The following is a 20,082-nucleotide window of genomic DNA, read 5'->3' as shown; positions in this document are numbered from 1 at the left end:
TGAGTCATCGAGTAAACCAAACAAATGTAATTTTAGAAGCTCAGAGAAACACTAGGCTACTGCCGGTGTGAATCCTCAATATGCTGCAGGATGCTGCAGTTGGCAGTAAAGGATCCCTGCTGTATCGCGACAATGTTCTCTAACAGCTCTGTGCACCTAGGGCCAGTTATGTCACACCACGACAGTGTTGACATGGCTTCAATCTCTCAATTGTAGAAAAATATCAATGGTCTCCTCTAACATCCATATTCCCTGTCTGGTTGATGTTTCTGAGATTAAATATTTTCATAATCTAAAGTTTGTGACAGTAAAAATGTGACATGTTTTCTCTACTGAACAGGACACCTGAGTGTTTAATCTATTACTCTGACTAATAATACACTTCTAGCTTAATGTCTGGAGTTTCCTATCACAATACAAACATCCCGACCCACTCTGAATGGATTTTTAACTCAATCTGTGATCTCGTCTAGCATTTATTACAATTACAAGGTGTCTACCAGAGAATATAGGACAAACTATAACAAAACTCAGAGAAAAACTGTTTAGCATATACCTTATCTGCACACAGACCCATGAACCTAGAAATTTGATTGTGTAATAAATTGTATAAAATAATTAATAGAGCAAACCCCTATGTTAACCTTCCAGGAAAATTGTCTGCTCTGTTTGTTAAAAAGCTTTGCTGTACTGATGTGGGGGTGGCGAATGCATTAACACTGAACAATATATACTGCATATAACACTAGACATGGTGCACAAGTTCTTTTTTTAGCTGTGCTGTGATTCTGTTCAGTTGGATTCAGTATGAATTGTGTCTTAAGCAAAGCTTCAACACAGCACTCAAATCTGGAAGCTATTACCTATTACTATTACCTCTGCTCGCTTCACTTCCCCCCGCTATGGAGAACTGATTGCAGTCCGAGTCCCTGCGCTGTGCCTGAAGGATGGGATCTATACTCTGATCAATAATGGTAGGGCTCCCGGATGCTTTAGAGTCGAATTGCATTTAAAAAAAACCTGCACATGCCAAACAAATATAGCAATGTCCGAGGATTTATCCAATATGTTTACCCGTAGAAAATGTGATACATGTATTAGGAGGAATTGGGCTGAACTACTTCATGGGATGGATAAGGGTTCAATGTTTTACCAAAGAACAATTAGCTATCAACATGTGCTGTAGTCTAACCTGTAAAGTTTTTACAAGATGGGTTTTCAAACCATTCATGTGGCATTCCAAGTACATGTGTCCCAGATGATGTTATACTACAGTCCACTTAGACTATTACTAGATTGTCCTCAAAGATGTAACTGAATTGCTGTTTACCTTCATCACGAGTACAACAAACATAACAATGTCATATTTAATATCATTATTTAGTTGAAAGGGGAAGACATAATAACAATGGATTGTAAGTTACATTCCTACAAGCCAACAGCTGCTCTCGTTCCACTTGTGTATTTCTTTGATGAAGTTAAGAGATGGGTTTGGGAAAAGCAATTTCCTCCAAATGTCAAAACGCAAGTGAGCCAGATGTTAACATATGACAGCTGTGAATGGAGAATTGAAATGAGGCATATAGTATTGCTCCTATACTATTGGGCTGTGTGCTTCAGGTAGTTCTTTTACCCCAACCCTACAATTTCCTCCCTAACCTGACGCTTCTGTTCTGCTGCTTTAACATTTCCTTGTCTTATGCAAATTTCATTTCACCTTTGAGGTCAACTTTTCCTTTGTTCTCCATCCTGCTACTATCTCATTCATCTTATTTCCTCTAAAATATGGCCGATAAGAAAGTAAATCCTTGTGTGACTGTATGAGAGATCTATGATTACCTGGCTGCCTCGTCAGCAGACTAAGTTTCTGCTCATTTTCTGAAGCCAGTTCACAGAAAACAGGTTTTAATTAAAACGTTCACTCAATTGCCTTTTTTTTTTACCTCTCCTTTTATTTCTCAGGGTCTGTCTTCATTTTAAAAACAATGATTAGTTACCAAAACATCTCATCATCAAATTGTTAATTAATTATCACCATCTGGGGGACACGGGCCTGAGAATTGAAATCTAATCAAATTAAGAAGTGTACAGTTCATTCAATCTGATACCAATGATATCAGCTAACACAGCGTTCATTCCTTTGTTGGCTTCATACGATGAGTCCATTAGTCTCGCACTCCACACTTAATCCTCCCTCTCGTGAATCCCTTTAACGATAATTCTGAAAGCATAAAGGAAATCAAGGAATCGGCATATTCTTCTGGAATTCATCTGATACAGATATGATGATCAATCTGCATCACAAAGAGAGAAAGGTCTGCTTTCCAGGCAAGACACGAGTAGATCTTGGCCTTGTCAATGTGTAAACATCTCTTCATTTTTTACCAACCAGATTAACACATTTGGGCTCCCATTACAGTGACTGCCACTTTAGTCTGGGGAAGGTACAAGCCTGGGAAAAACCCCATCACTGTTTACAAAAGAAGAAGGGAGAACCAACTGAAGCAGAACAGTATGAAAAAGTTAGTTGTCACCTCATTAAGAGCATTGAGGAACAGTCGAGAACTATTGTCTAAATATTGCAAGTGCTGATCTACCCAAACAAGTGTTTACTCATTAGAAGATACACACTGCAAGGACAAGGCAGGCCAACACAGGGTAGTGAAACACAAAGCTTTGAAGTGACCCTCATACTCAAGAAGTCTGATTAAAGTGAAATCTATCATGCAGACAGAGATGTAGCAGATCTGATTCATGCCATGCCAAAGAACACTGTTTTCAGGCTGATGCAACGGTCCACCAGCTGCTCCCTCAGACCCCATCTGAACCTTATTGGCAGCCAGAGAGCAGAGATTAACACGGTGACCTGCAAAGACGGTTAGTAAGAGTGACACTGATACACCCGGACAGCTGGGTAAACTACTGCCAAATGACTGGCATAGTCAAAAGAAAAGACAGTGAGGTTAGACAAGAAAAATCGATGTCCTTTTGAGTGTGACGACCTCTTGAAGTTTATGAGTATCTGATCTCAAAAGACGAGCCTGAGTACTTGAGTGTGTCATTACTGGGAGACAAGCAGGCAGGAGTGCTGCCGCAGAGGTCTTTTTTTGCTGAATTAACAGTGGATAAAACTGAATCGATCTCAATGTTATATGCATTGTTTGAAGACAAAATCATTCTAGTATACCCAGAATAAGAAAGCTCTCATTGGTTTAAACCAAATGGCTGCATGGGTGAACCAATGCCCAGTATTCACTGTCCCTAATATTTTCACAGGCTGATATTTGTTTTGATGCATTACTTTATGTTTGAGTTACAAATATGACCAAGTATATTCGAATATTTCAAAATCTGTTTTCACTGCCAATGAAAAGTGCAGTCTTTTACTCCAACACAAAGTGATTGCCACTTTGTGGAATTACTGATTTGTTCTTAACAGCGGGCATTGTTATCGCTGCTAATGTATTTTTGTCATTGAAAGCTATTTGTATCAGGATAAAAGCTTTACACTGATTTTCATGCCGTGTTGACAACTTCCAGCCGAAAAAGATTGTGTGACCTTGAGTGAAAAACAAACACTGTATTGGACCACTTGTCTGCGTGTATTAGAAAGAGCGTGAGTAATACACTCACTGCGCATCTATCAGCCAGATCTCCCCTTTAAACGTGTAATGAACACACATCCACACACACTAATAACCTAATGAGAAACACCCATACACTCTCTCTAAAGGTGCACCTGCAAACCCACCTGCTTTGTCGTCATGGCGAATGATGGCATCCTGTAGGACATCAGGGAGGCCGAAGCGTACGCGATGCTTCTTGCGCTGGGTGGCAAGGGCACGAACCTTAAGGCCACCTTGTTGTCTCTGAAGGCTTTTTTCCCTCTCGTAGTACGCCCTTATTTGGTCACAGCGCATCCTCCTCACCAGCCGCTGGCGCTGGCCAATGGGGAGAGACTCCAGCAGGCACTGGTCTATCTCCATGTTCTGACGAAAGACATTACATAGCTGGAAGCAACCTGGGCAGAAACAGAAAGAGCAACAGAGTGATGAAAACCGTCGGAAAATTAAAAAGGCAAAACTAATTTAATCTCGAATTAACTGTTTTCACTGAAGCTTTAGTGGCAAGCTGTCCATCCAAGAAGTGAGGGAAATCATCTGGTTAATCAGTGAACACTGCAGTCCATAATATTTACTCCGGGACATTGACACTGAGCTAAGGAGACCATATCAAATACAACATGCTGTCAGTTATATTCGTTTAACTTGTATGTATGCTTTGCACATCTGTGTCGTGTGTGGGCAGTCGTTTAGTATATTTAATGTAAAGGATATCTTCTGTGTCTGTTAAGACATGGGGTGATTTGAGAAAAACCATCACAGCATTTAGTTTGTTGTCTGTCCTGTCCCAATGATTCTCCTGACTCCACATAATCTCTCTGCCTCTCAGTGGAACCTAGCCAAACAGATCTCAGGCAGATGCTAAACCTTTTATGGTCTGCTTGGATGACTAGGATGTACGATGCTTGAGCAGTAGGTGGGCTCAGAATGGGATTCACAGAGTGTGTGCTCAGGTAAAATCAAGAGAAACTAATGTTTATATAAGGTTGGCGTTGATTGTATTGATAATGCTACAAATGTAGAGTCACACCCACCCTTATGGACAAGCAAAAGATGAGGAGATCTTTCCCCACAGAATCATCCTTCTCTTTCTCACTGCTTTACCATTTCTCTTCATCTCTTTGCATATCTACAAAATGATATGTGTCTTGATCAGTTTTAAATCCAGGAGTATGAAGCAGCACAACACTGAAAGGCATTGAGTGGCCGTTGGAGGACTGCTGTGACTTTGTGTAAACTCTATACAGTGACATGTTGTTTCTTCTCTGGAGGGCCTGAGGTGTGTTTGGACTAGATCTATATCTGGTGCAGACAAAACTATGCAGGCAGAATAGAGACAACTTACATCCACACATTTATTCAACACCGGCCCCCTCAACCCCAATGTGACACACACACACACACACACACACACACACACACACACACACACACACACACACACACACACACACACACACACACACACACACACACACACACACACACACACACACACACACACACACACACACACAGGGCCATCTGCTGTGGTTAGACATGTAAAAAAGGTTCTTTTGTATTCAGGTTCCAGACAGGGGGGGTCACTATTATACTGTTCATGCCAGGTGTCTGCTTCAACTGTATTTTATTTCAGGAACTTGGCTGCACGTTGAAAACACACACATACAAACACAGAGAAACACTCAACCTACTGCCTTTTCCAATACCACGCCATTCCATCGCTCAGTCCACTGTTATTGCCTTCTTTTTCATCCCTCACATTGTTCCCTGCTCACCTTTTTCTTCTACTCAGGCCATTTCGATCTGTGGCTTGAAGCAGTAGGAGTGTTGAGTGTCCATAGTAGACATCTATGAGATTGAGAGAACTGGTAGATGTTGCCTTGTTCTATTGTAAGCTCGCTGCAGAGCTACAGTACAGAGCATAGAGAGCAGAAGTCGTCACCACTCCTGTAGGTTTAGGCTAGCTTTACGTATGTGCACCACCATTAGCTCTTTCCATTGAACCAAACACAATGTAGATATGACGAACAGTATGTCTCCATCTCTGCCATGACTTCTCCTCCGTGGTTTGGCCTATCCTTCACACTCTTTGTCAACCTCATATATCATCCACTATACAGGCATTCAAGGCTACAGTCACATCGACCCATAAACTCCCTGCACATGACAGACGTCACACAACCTGACATATTGATGCACACTGGACTCAGAACAAATTAAGAGACCACTGCAGCATTATCAGTTTCTCTGGTTTTATTATTAATAGATATGTCTTTGAGTTAAATGTTTTTCTGACAACATTTCTCAGTGGTGGAATTCAACAGACACTGCAATGGCTGCCATACATGTAGAGATAAAGATTTAAGAAAAATGTGGATTGGTCTCCTAATTATTTCCGAGGCTGTATACATTATGTACAGTGGCATAAGGATATCCATTAAAAGGAAAAATAGATTTTCAAGAACACCCTGATGTTAAATAATCATGCTGTTAATAAATGAACATTAAGTGATACAAATGCACTTGTACGTAAATGAATAATGATGTTTGCTCAGTTTGCTAAAAGGTTCACTTTATATGTGGCACAAAATGTTGTGATTGAGGCTATAAAATATGTCCCTCATGACTTGCCATAACCTGCTGTATGTTGCTGTCTGTAACGTTGCTGAATGTGTTGCTGATATACATGTTACATTATTGGTTGGTTTTTCAGAACATTCCCAGGAGCATTTCTTTGTCTTCCCTTTGTAGATGAAAATGTCAAATACAGAAAGCACTGACAGCGAAGATCAATAAGAATTTTCTTTCAGTCAATACATATTTGAGTTTCAATTTTTCTAATAAAAACAGTATGCTAATGTGCATCGACCTGGCTGAAGAAAACACACATCATTCATACCTAATCGCAGAATTTGCAAAAATCATGGCAATGTTTGCTCTGAATAATGAACACTGGCATGTTCTACTGTGTGATGAAGGGCTCTGAACAGACCAATGAAATGTGAATAAGAGAGGGAAAGAGCTGAGTCTGATGGGAAACAGAGGCTGAATGAATCCGAGAATGATTGAGTGAGTGGAGAGACAGAGAGGGATAGAAAACAGTTGCTTTCTGCTGCTGCCATCCCATCACCAGGCTATCAGTTATTGATTGAATGTGGAACATCAAGCAGGCTCCAGCTAATAACGCTGACAGCAATGCAGGACATTGTAAATTAGAAATTTGCTCTCAAAGATGTGCACACTCACACACACACTCAGGCAAAGGCTGCAGACACCATAAATGTGCAGGATATAGAGGGATGTTGTAGGGAGCGATTTGGGGGTAAGACAGGTAGGGTTCTAAGAGTCAAGGAAAGTCTTTATGGCGGTATGCATCACCTTTATGATATTTTCCACTTTTTCTCCCCTTTTATTCACTCTTTCTCTTTCCCATCTGCTCATCATTCTTGGCTGCCTTCTTCAAGTGTCACTCATCTTATCCTCGCTTCCTTTCCATTTCTCTTCCTGCCATTCCGTCTCCTCTCTGCAACGCTCCTCTAAATCACCAGTTTCTCTCCATCTGTCCCTCTTTCCTTGAATCGACTTTCTCTCTCTATCAGTCTGTCTGTGTTATGAATATGCCAAAGGCTCATGGGATATGCGTCTCTGTGCCTCTATTTTAGCATTCTTTCTCTCTGCCAGTACCTGCCGCATTCACCGGTCAACTTCCCACATCTGCAGAAGCTCTCTGCAGCAAGCCCACACTCCCACTTACTGTGCACACACACTCACAGGCAGGGACACACAGGGACAATGATACACATTCAAAGTTAAGATTGTGCCTCTGTGTTGGCAGCTGGTGACCAGAATTCCTTAAGCATGTAAACTCATACAGTACATGACACCCTGCATATATAGTAAGTGCTGATACAATTATAACACACACACACACACACACACACACACACACACACACACACACACACACACACACACACACACACACACACACACACACACACACACACACACACACACACACACACACACACACACACACACAAAGAGATGGTGAATGGCTACTTACAGCATTTGATGAAATGGTAGTGAGACATTTTCTGACTAAGTCGGACAGTCCGCCAGTCAGGCAAAAAGGCTGGCAGGCAGGCAGGAAGGTAGGCGGGGAGTCAGTAAGTCAAGCAGGCGGGCAGACAGTAGGCAGCTACAGGTTCCAGCACAACTAACTAATGTAGCCCAGCAGGATGCATTATTAATTTGGCTCCCTGCATGCTACCCAAACTCCGTTCCCTTGTCTGTATTATTCACCGGCAGTAACAGCAGCAGCTCCGGTTGCAGCATCTACACAATCACAGACTCACACACATACACACACACACACACACTCACACAGACATTCACTCCCTCGATCAACCCGTCGGCAAAGGGAGCTGCGGCTGTTTCTAGCTCTCCTTGCCTACAGCCTGATAACCGCCGCAAAACGTCTTCCCAGCCATGACCGACGCACGTGCTGCGCTCGCGTCACTGACTGACAGCCGGCTAAGCCCACCTCCTGCTCAACACACCCCCAATGACGCAATGCTCTTCACCTCCATACACACCCCCCTCCCAGTCTCCGTCCATCACACATATGCAGTGACTCATAGGGATGCACACCTCTTTGGACTATCCTCTACCTTCCCAGCCGGATGGGAAAGAAAAGGAGGGGGTGGGATTAATTGTGCCTCCCTGTTCGGTGGCTGTAACAGAGAGAGATAAAGAATGAAAGCACGGGAGGTCGTTGGAAAAACCAGAAGGATAGATATAGAAAGGGAAAAATAGAGGAAATGCAGATACAGCAGGGGAAGCAATAAAAATAAAAATAAATTGGATTGGACAGCTCAAAAGAGAAAAGAGAAGCTGCTGCAGTGCGGCTTTTGGTGCGCTGACAGGTTAAGTGCTCATCAACGGTCTTAAACTGGCCACAAATTGAGTCAAGATAAGTGTAGTTTACTAGAATTGTAGGGCTTGAGACCATCAAATGAACACACACAAACTTCATCATGCGTTTATCATGCTTCAGCACACACCGTTTTAAGTGACGCAACATGCACTATGTGCTCGCAATGTCAGTAGGGCAATGTATGACTTTAAGGCTAATTTGCATACATGAATAAAGCTTTGCATTAAAATGAGGATTTGTACGAGCAGGGTGAGAAGGCGAGAGTGAATGAGAGGAGAGAAAAAGACAGGCTGGAGAGGGAAGCAGGGAAGAGCAGACCAGAGTGAAGAAGAGGAAAAGATAAAGTGAGAGAGACAGACTGCAGACTCACACACAGTATGGATGAGCTCAACGAGGTGTGCATCGTATGAGTTAAAAAGGATTGTGACACACATTAAAAATCTGTGCCACAGTGCTCACACATCTGCAAGTTCTGTAGCATGCTGCATTTTCTGAGGGGGGGGGTTGAGCTAAATCTCTCATAGCTGTCAAACATGGGCATGTGGAGATGAGATAAAAGGATGTGAGAAGCACGTGAGGTTTATGAGGGTATTGAACGGAGAGGAGCAGCAAAGCAAACCCTTGAAAGGGAATGAGAGGAAGGCAGAGACTGTGAGTGTGTGTGTGTGTGTGTGTGTGTGTGTGTGTGTGTGTGTGTGTGTGTGTGTGTGTGTGTGTGTGTGTGTGTGTGTGTGTGTGTGTGTGTGTGTGTGCGTGTGTGTCAGACTGAATGCTCGAGTAATTCTTGTCTTCGGAAATCAGGTCACAGAAGCAAGGCGCTGCATCTTCAGCGAGACACTGCTAGAACGACTGCTTAAACATCTACCTGAGTAAAGATGCCGTGTTGTGTGTGTGTGTGTGTGTGTGTGTGTGTGTGTGTGTGTGTGTGTGTGTGTGTGTGTGTGTGTGTGTGTGTGTGTGTGTGTGTTTCAATGCCCAATCTCTTGCAAAGATTGCTGTATAGCGACGACTGAATAAGTCATTGCTACGCCGTGAACACCACTTGCGGCTTGCCTGCTCCTCCACATACAGCGTTCTTTCTTTTTGTCAAGGATAACACATTTGACTGGCCCATTAACAATGCGCCTGACGTCCACACTTCACAGATCTGACAAGAAAATGTCATGCTTTATCATTTGAATGTCGGTAGGCATTAATGGCCCGTGTTAATGTGTGCCTGCAGGGATAGACCTGTAACATGCTGTATCAGTGGAGTGGGGGTGTGCTGGAGCTTTGGGACAAAGGTAACATGAGGTCTCAATGTGAGACACCCCGCTATAGAAGGCATGTTATCTCGGGTGTAACAGCCTCAGGATAATGTGTTGGAGTCTCGTCCTTATCATTTTTTACTTCTTTACAGCTACAAAAAAGTTTAGGACCTAAGCTAAGAGGCAGACAGAGAGTGCAGATCAGGGAAGAAAATAAAGATAGTTTGAGAGTTAGATTGTTTTTTAATAACAAATGTATTTTGGATGGTGGTTGTAAAAAGATAGTCTTTCATTTTTGTATTATCAAATATAACATGCAACGTGAAAGAATTATATATATAGAGGTAATAATGATATCATCTATTTATAATTGGAAATTAATATTGTATGTAGACATAGATTTAAATGTACATTTTGTTAAGAGAAAAAAATATATATAAAAACATATAAATGTTAATAATTTAGTTTTGGGAGAAAGGGTGGGTTTACATAAGAGTTCATTTCTTCCCATCCCTTTTCGGATGTGTAATCAGGTAGATCAAATATATCATTTCTAAGTTAATAATATTTTTCTTTACCAATGTGATACTGCTTAAGTTTGTACAGGATCATAATTCTTTTGTTTCATTATTATGTTTTATATTATTGTTTTACATGTTCAAAATAAATCAAATCAAAGATAAATGATGGAGAAAAGTCATTACACATGAAAGATATTTTAAAATGCAACAATGGCTGGTTTCACAGTTTTTTAAAGATGCTTTTATTCGATGACGTAGACCTGTGCAACACTATACATCTGTGCATGTTTATATCAAAATTATTGTTAGCCCTTACTGTAGCAGATGCTGTGTGGAGATCACAACCCCGCCTCCATACAGCTATGACACGGTCTCATTTTAACAGCTTCTGTCCCAAAGGACATGACATATTATTTGACACAGCTGTCATTCTGCATCATCACACTCATGTGTCAGCCAATATTACAACTGTACTACCACTACAGTTTTCTATGGCACACACAGAGGAGTGTGAGCATATGTGCGCATCTGACGGCTGAGGCTAGTAATGCAGGATGTCTGATGCAGGAAATGTTCCCAATTACGGCAAAGCTGCAGGCAGTGGAAAGTTTGGGGTTGATGCATTATATATGAATTGAGATCTCTTTGGATCAATTATTCAGCAAGTGTGATATATTTACACAAATAAATATTTATTTATTTTATCAGTCAAATTTAAAATTTGCATCAGTTATGCTTTGCTTGATGTTGCCATGCAGATACAGACCATATGTACTGACTGCAACACACACACACACACACACACACACCTTTTTTTTTTTTTTTTACCTTTTTAGGTAAAGTATAGCGAAACATCTCTTGCTCATGAGGGTTTTAGGGGGAAACAGCACCATTTATTGCAAGGTTCCCTATAAATACACAGGGAATTTTATAATTACCAAAGTGCATTGTGTTACATTTGCTGCAATCCGCCGTGCAGTGGTTGTTAATCTCTGGTGGCAGCTTGTTTTTTTGTCACTACATTGGGTTTTATCGGTACATTGCCAATTTCGCTGTAATTGTTTTGTTAAAAATGCTGCTGACGAAACACTATGAAATGGTTCATTGTTCATTTCTTTACATGAGATTTAACTAATTGGAAATTAAACTGCATGGGGAAATTCTAAGACAGCGGTTCCCAAACTTTTTCTGCGGCGCACTCCCTTCTACGTCCCAACCGGGTTGACGCACCCCCCCCAAAAAACGCAACAAAGCTTTGTTTTATCACCATATAAATAACTTTGTCATGAGATGTTCCACTTGACAGTTTCCCTGATTTCAGCCAGTTAATCATATTTGAAAGAAAGAATGAAACGAGTTGGCGTGCATCTATCAAAAACTAATACATTATAGTTTTTTGATTTAAAATAAAAGGGATTACAAAGGAAATGTTTATTGTTCCTGATTTTTATTGTAGCCTATGGAAAAATCCCACTTAAAAAACAACACTGTGTAATATTTTTACACCAGACCACCATTACATGTTTCATCTCGCGCACCCCCTGGTGGCAGCTCGCACACCCCTACCACACTTTGGGAATCCCTGTTCTAAGACAATACAGCGAACTATTACTGTACCAAAACATAAGGTGTAAAATGAACTGTTGAGTCCTCTCAGACATTCATTTTTTACATCTGATCTGAGTATTTTCAGTGATAAAAAGGACTTTTAAGTTGTCTTTATGGCCAGTTTCTTTTGTGAGCTAACCTTATAAACAGAAAGTATTGTAAGCATTTGTTTCATCACATCTTTTTACCCACATGATTGTTGTTTTTAAGGATTAGTCAAAATATATGTTAGAATATGTAATGACTGGGTTTAATGGTGAGCGGCCATGGATTAACAAGGCCGGGTGTTGACGGTCTACACCATGAGTTACACTCTTGTGAATATTTGCTTCAGAAGAAGGGAGATAAAAATGACCAAGTAAGTGCAAGAATTAAATATTAATGACCAAATAGAACAGAAGTACTTTAAAAAAACTAATATCAAAACAGCAAAAACACTTAGGCTGTGACTGATTTAAAGGTATGTCCTAAAGTGTGCTATAGTATTTATTTAATGTAATGCGTGTGTGGTAAACCCAGATTGGCCGTCTGTCTTCTGTATGGTGCTGATGTCACGCTGTAGTGGTTTTGGGAGTGACTTGCTGATGTACCATCCAATTGCTTAACCTTTACAGTTGTTTTTTGCTTCAGAAAAGTCAATACACGGCAGATTTTCTCCAGTTTGTTTACAAAAAAAGTGTTTTGGACCTCAAACTGAACTCAAGTGACTGGATTCTCAATAGTAGAAGGCAATGTGCCCACAAATGGTAGCATCTGTTATTCACATAGACACAACATAACATAAAACCAGGCGGCAACAAGACAGAAAGAAATAACCAGAACTATAAATAAGATGCAACTTAAATCTACAAAACTGACTGAAGAAAAAATGGATTTTTCCATTTCAAGCAAAACATAACTTCCCTGTTATATTCAAGGCCTTTTACTAGCAGAGATTGTACAGTGCATATAGTTAAAAGTGCACAGACTTCTGTTTCCTCTGTCCAAAATCTATTTATATTTATATCATACTTTAGGATGGATTATATTATAATCCAACCATGTTTTCCTCCAAAACAGCAGATCAGACCAGTTCTAAACTGAACAGCAAGGATTACTATTTAATGTTTATAATACTAGTTAATAGCATAACAGCTTTATTGGGTCGATTCCGAAGTGGATTGTTTCCTGCATGTGGAGGATTTAAATGCTTTTCTGCATGATGCTGCAGCGCAACAAGAAACTGAATCAAAGAGTTATTTTACTTTTCTCAAGTCCATATGAATGGTTATTAAAGCTGCATCATGCACTACTTTCACCTGGCTGCTATCTCAAAACTGTACTGGTACTGGATGTGTATTTTCAATTTGTTATGCATGCTTCCTAATTATATTAAGCTATCTTTGGCTCTTTACTTGATGTAACAATGTACATTTCCACTCTGTGGGACAAATAAAAGTATACTTATCTGATCTTATTCAATCAGACTGACTCACAAATAACAACAAACTCTGACACAATATCAGTCAATGAAGTTCTAATGGATAACACAACTGCCAGCATATAAATCCAAGGAGGAAATTAATCACATTGTTGATTTATTAGAAAACTAAATCAATGCATTGGTAGTTAAACATGATGGACAACAGGTGGACAGCTGAAGGTAAGAATGGCGTCCATGTAAGACCCAGCCATCTGTACCAAAGAGATGATCATTTCACTGGGGCGGCTCAATCACAGACAGTTGTTCAATGCCAAGTGTTGCTTTAAACAGCTCGCAGACACCGATCGAACAGGGCATCACTACAGAGTGATGAATTTCTTCCCTATAAACCTTATTTATGGTCCTGACACAAAGCAAGTAGTGTCCCTTTTAATTCATTTGTTACAAATAAAACTAAAACGTGTGAGTCTTATTGCTGTTCTTGACCTTGATTATATTGAAGGTACACATTGTCCAATAGCAGTGGTGGGCCGTCAGGGCCAGCAAGGCCTTCTCTGCTGGCCTAAACATCATCAGAATATAAATTAAATTTTGATATATTTTTTCCACAAATACGTATTAAATTATTCCCCATAGTCTATTCTCTTCATTTTATAGCGTTCATCTTGGCTGCGCTGCTTCCAGCCTCAGAACGAGATTTGGAGGGCTGGCCTTTATGTTAGAGCTTTTATCCAATCATCTTTCAGCCATAATGTGTTGCTAGGGTCAAAGAAATCTGCCCTTAGGCCTTCAGAATCAACAGTGCGGGCAGCTGTAGCTTAAAGTGAACGCAAACAAAACTGTGGCGTTAACCAATCAGATTTCGAGGTGGCGACAACGGGCCAGCTAGCAGGCGTACGCTAACGTTAGCACGTGCACATCTTCTGATTGGATACGAGGCAGAGCTAGGCAGTAGGCAGAGCCAAACAGTCTATGGGCAAAGCTAGCAAACAGAACTAGAACTTGAGCGAGCTAATTTGTGTAGATTTCTACAAGCTATTTTTTTCAACCCACAATGGCTGAAGGAGGAGAAGAGATCAATTTGGTAGAAGATATAATTACAACGCCATTTTCAAAACTTTTTTTTTCAGAACTTTTCATGTAAAGCTACACATCTTGAAAAGGGAACGACCAACTCCAACACTAGCGAGCCTAGCACAGCAGGGAAACTACGAGCGGTACCCCTGGCTAGCACTGCAAATTGTACTGCCGGGAATGCCTGGTATTTGCAACTGATCGATTTGGTGTTTGGAGCCACACTAAATTTGCAAACTTGAGTTGTCTAACCAAGGCAGCAACGAGACACCAAAGCACAGCTGGGCACTTGGAAGCACTGGTGCTTTTGAAAACCTTTGGGGACACCCGAGTGGATCTACAGCTCAACGAACAAGTGCGCAGGGAAACGGAGCTCCACAACGAAAGGGTGAACAAAAATAGGGAAATATTGAAAGACTGATTGATTGTGTCCTGTTTTTGGGTAAACAGGAACTTTCATTTAGGGGACACGATGAAAGCGCCGAGTCCAGAAACAGAGGAAACTACGTGGAGCTTCTTTCTTTCTTGCTGAGAACAGCACAGATTTGCATTACCACCTGTACACAAACAACATGTTTACTGGGACGTCAGGCAAAATACAAAACGACCTGATTTATGCTATTGCTGAAGTGATGGGAGAAGAGATCAAAATGAAGATTAAAAAAGCACCCTTTGTCGCTGTTATGGTGGACGAGACGTCAGATGTGGGTAATGTAGCACAGCTGGCACTTGTTCTGCGTTATGTGACAGACACAGGTGTCAAGGAGCGGTTTGTCAGATAATCTGATTAATTAAGTTAACTGTAAATGCTGATGTATTGATTATAAATGCTTCAGAAATATTAATATAACTCTGTTGTACTTGACTATGTTAAGGTGATGCAACGCCCGGTTATACTGCGTTTCTGTCTAAATGTATAGTTTCTAGAGCCATGGCGTCATAATGATGGCATTAAGAGGTGGAATAATTCAGGTAGGACTGTGTAGGACATCACTGAAGGCCTAGGTGTGAAATGCACGGCCCGCCACTGTCCAATAGTCACAAGGGGTTAGGTATTTTTAACTCATTACTACTATGAGCATGACTGTTGTTAACAAATTCTTTGATCAGATATGTTTTGCTTCTTCTCTTAAAATAAAATAAAAAAACGTTTAAAAAAAGTGAAGTGAAAAATGTAAATGATAGCCTGCGCCAACAGTCACTTTTTTTTTTTCTTTCAAGTAATACACAATAATAAAGTAAATATTGCGCTGATGTTGATCTTGAACGTTGGCTGGCAGTGAGGCCGGTCTTTCTGGTAGAATAAAATATTTAAATAATCGTTCGTTCTGAAACAAGACTCGTTTTGTTCCAGATAAAACAGGCTTTCACCAGGTGTGAGAACATAGGCAGTGTGTTTCAGAACAGCCTGCACGTCACATGTACCAGACCCATCATCGCTGTGTCATTCTGCTCAGTCCTGTCATACGTATGTATATTAGAGCAACAACAAGCCCTCACTGCACACGTCTTCAAATGTGAAAGATCGCTGATCTATATAATTGTAATCATCTCACCATTGAAGATGATCATAGAAACTGACATCAAGACAAAAAGGATTAACTCCAATTGAAGGGTTTATAAAAAAAAAAGAGAGAAACCAGACCATTAGTTGATTATAAATCATTCTGCTTGCTGAGGATCCCGACAGCGTGATCAGGTGGAAGACTTTTAGTCCTCGTGTGGCATAGATTAGCTGGACAACAAAGGAGCTAAGGTAATCTTGAATGTAGTTATTTCTCAGCTCAGTGAGGAAGAACAGGATGAGGCAAGGACAGAGATGTACCATTTATAGTGTCTCTAAGTTGATAGATTGCTACAAATGTGTCAGACATGTCATTAACACCACTGGCTGTGTGGAGACAGAAAAGGACATGCTGGAATTGTGAGTTGGAGGCAGAGTTCAGTGAAAAGTCTGTTCATTTCAGGACAATTTGACAGACAAATTAAGTAAATTAGTGGTGTATAGGACAAAGGCTGTGAGACAATAATAATAAAACAATAATTAACTTATGAGGCACTTTCTCTACCCTTACAAGTTCTTGGGTTTGAATGCCTCACTTTCTGCCTATAATTACATTTCTGCTACTCCTTCTAAATCACCTCCCCTCCACCTGTCAACCCCAAAATCCCTTTAACTGGAAGCAAGTTCATCTCTCTCTCTCTGTTTTTGTCTCTTCCTTACCCCATCCCCTAGCTCCCAGCAGCTGGCACAATGGACAACATGGGAACATGAAAGCTGGCTGCATGCTTCAGCGAGAGACAATCAATAACCAGACTAACAAAAGAGCAACGCAGGCCGGCATCCGAGAAGCTCCAAACTGAAGTGGCACAGAGACGCAGCGTCCGCCTCTTGCCTTGTTCTGTTTTTGATTGACTAAGAGTGAAAACCATGACCACTCCATGACACACACTGTATTAGTGACTCACAGAGAGCTAACAGACGTAGGCACATTTGGGTCTAACTCATAACCCACATCACCATACAGCTTATGTTACCATGAAATACTCACAGCTGTGAAAATTCACGGCACCAGTTTTCAGGGCTTGGTGCAGTGGCTCCAAACTCTCCAGCTACCAGATCAAATTTTTTTGGGTCCAATCGGGACGTGAACCGGCGACCCTTTGGACCCAAATCCATGCCCTTACAGACCAAGCCACTGCCACCCTAAAGTGGCTGTTAGTAAGGATTCTTAATGATTCAAGCCCAGCTGAATGACGTATTCACAATAAAGAAGGCTACCTCACTTCTGGAGTGCCAGGATAACCCCAACCCTTTCAGACGGATAAAACTGTTCCTCGGGTCGTCTTTTAAAGAGAAGGACCTAGAGGCTACCTTCATCCTGCTGCCATTCACATGTTTAACTGTTGTCTTTAGATTGATTGGGCTGTTTACTTGTATTCTGACCTCAATGCTGAAGATCCTCTTCGAGAAACAATCTGTAGACCCCTGCCTGCAAACCAATAACAATAAAGACAATCTGAACTTGCCTGTTCTTTTCTTATAATAGCCGAGATAGAATACTTATGAAACGATAAAACAATAAGGAAGTGAGGAGAGAGTTCAAAGAGAAAGTGCAATATCAATGTAACATTAATACAGTTTGAGTGTACAATAGAAAGAAAACAACTGTATAGTCGAGTGAGTCATATGCAAATGCTTACTTTGAAATCCAGAGCAACACTTGCTGAAGTTGTGAAAAAACTAAGGTTTTCGTATACCTACAATTTGCAACTTGTCCCATCTGGCTTTAAGAGTCATTGAACAAACAGATCTTAAGGACGACACAGCGAGCGCACAGACATTTGGTCACAGTGGCGTCAACACAACACTGCAAAACAAAAACATTAAAGTAGATAGAAAGAGTTGAGACAGTTAAAAGCAAAGAATGACAGTGAGATCAATTGTAATGGCCTGTTCCAAACAAACAGTCCCAGAATCTAACTTTCACAAACTCACTTTTGTGCATTCCTGTTTGCATTTTTCGCTTCTGAACAACTGAGAATAGCAGCATCAAGCACATAAAATATTAAAAAGTGACAGATTAGTTTGAGACAAATTTGTCGTACAAGACCAGACAACGGCAGAGTCATTTATCATTCTTCTTAATCTAATGTACCATGACTGTGGGATGTCTAAATTGATTTTAGAAAGCTGCTGTGCAGGAAAGGGAGAATGGCAAGACTGGAAAAAAAAAATGTGTCTCTAAAGGACTAGAAATCTGCTCATTCTTTGTTTCTATCAATCTTTCAGAACTCAAAAGCAACAATAACATTAGAACACAGTAACAACTACAATTTCTTTCAGAAAGAACTGGTGGGGGAATAACTGTCTATAGGGTCAAAAACTACAGCCAACAAGAAAACATGCCAAGACTGGCAGGCAGGTCAGACAGACAACGCAGACTTCACATATACAACAGGACATAAAAAACGTTTATCTGTATGTCTTTGTGGACACTCTTCCTCTGCCATGCATGCTGTTAAAGTGAAGCCTTTCAAGCTGGACAAGGTCAGAGCGTATACACCAATTATCGATTGTACATATTGTCAAGTCACACTAGGTGAAGGTTTTCCATTTGGGACCAATTGAGTCCCACAGAAACACAGTCAAACTGACACACATATTCATTATATATTCAATTAATCCGATACCATAACCATGTTGTGATGCCTGCAGATTCTGCATTCATATGCAGCAACGCCTTCTTGACAAGCCTGGTTAATTAGTTTACAGAACCCAACTGGGATGCCAGGAAGATGAACGTTTCTACGGTTGACAACGCCTGTGTTGCAGATTACACCCAGAATCTTTCAAGTAAATTTATGCTCAGTGCGCTGGTGTTGATCTTGAACGTTGGCTGGCAGTGAGGCCGGTCTTTCTGGTAGAACTTTCAATACGAGGGTGGTAGGTTTTCATCCGGCAAGGCTCTATCCTCCACACAGCTTCATAGCAAAAGTTAAAGGATTGCCTCATTAACTCTTTCCGGTTACTTAACACTATAAGCACTGGCATGAAGACAGAAATTAGACTGCTGCTAAAATAAACTGCAATTATGCTGCTACTGTGTGGAGTAACATGAATCAGAAACGTCTGTAATTGTAGCTTACCGATACCAACTATAAGCGTACTGAACACACTACACAAATAAGATGTTTTATGTGCGACGAGTGTGAGCACTGATTAATTAAATGGGTTTAATTTCTACACAGACGACAGTCACTGATAGATTCATATGTCAGATTAGGCCACATGGTGATGAGAAAGTTGAAGCAGTTCATCTTGTAAGAAGTCTCTGTATAACTCATAAGGTAGACCTGCAAGACGAATCCCTCCACACAGTCTGTGGATGTGGGTACTGTGGGAGTGTTTGTGTACGGGTCCAGTCACCATACCAGACCACGTGACAACACAAGGAGGATGGACTGACTGCACACAGATGGACACACACTATCGCACACACACTTTGTTGGAACGTCTCCTCTTTGTCAGTGGTCATGGATAGTGAACTAGAGGGGAACAAAGTGAACTAGTACAACACTCAACTCACATAAAAACTATGCAATAGACTTCAGATTCTTTTCTTACAACAGCAATAAAAAAAACTCAGTTGCGCTGCGTTTCGCTACAGGGCAGATCTGTTCTCAAAGTGGAGACAAAGTGCAATCAGAGCTGGTTTGACCCACTTGTGCCCCCAACCATGCAATCCAAAAAGCTGGCAGACTCACAGCCATTAACCCAGCTGGCTTTTAAACTAACTTTAAACTTAAAAGAAATGCCAGCACTGCTTGTACTGAAGCCCTAAAATATACACCCGGATGTCTCCTCACATCACAGACAACATGCCTGTGTATGTAAACAAGGAACATGCACACACAAAAACACAGTGACCCACACCGACAGAGCCGTTTCCTACACCTGCCATGGGTGTTTTCTCTCAGTATCAAATTCAACTGTCTGAGAAAGCCTCAGGTATATTCCTCCCTTCCCTATTCATAATAGATGCCCTTAGCCTTCCCACAGTGCTGAGGCTGAACACTTTGGCAGCAACACTTGCTCCAATAAATTGCAGTAATACTACAATGGAAATGGAATGGACTCACA

At 41.0% G+C, this 20,082-nt stretch overlaps 1 protein-coding gene across 1 annotated transcript in view; it reads right to left on the bottom strand.

The window, feature by feature from the left end:
• Window positions 1-8,061, bottom strand: part of myo16 (myosin XVI) — a 78,926-nt gene extending 70,865 nt beyond the window's left edge. The window contains exons 1-2 of the mRNA XM_063887002.1: window positions 7,693-8,061; window positions 3,752-4,021 (exon numbers count right to left, since the gene is read on the bottom strand). Coding sequence (XP_063743072.1) covers window positions 3,752-4,021; window positions 7,693-7,720 — 298 coding nt within the window. The 5' untranslated portion in view covers window positions 7,721-8,061. The remainder of the gene's footprint in view (window positions 1-3,751; window positions 4,022-7,692) is intronic.
• Window positions 8,062-20,082: the final 12,021 nt, after the last annotated feature.

The sequence above is a fragment of the Eleginops maclovinus genome, chromosome 7 (assembly GCF_036324505.1).
Source record: "Eleginops maclovinus isolate JMC-PN-2008 ecotype Puerto Natales chromosome 7, JC_Emac_rtc_rv5, whole genome shotgun sequence".
NCBI lineage: Eukaryota > Metazoa > Chordata > Actinopteri > Perciformes > Eleginopidae > Eleginops > Eleginops maclovinus.
The sequence above is the reverse complement of the archived record's forward strand: the minus strand, read 5'-3'. Positions and strand labels throughout refer to the sequence as shown.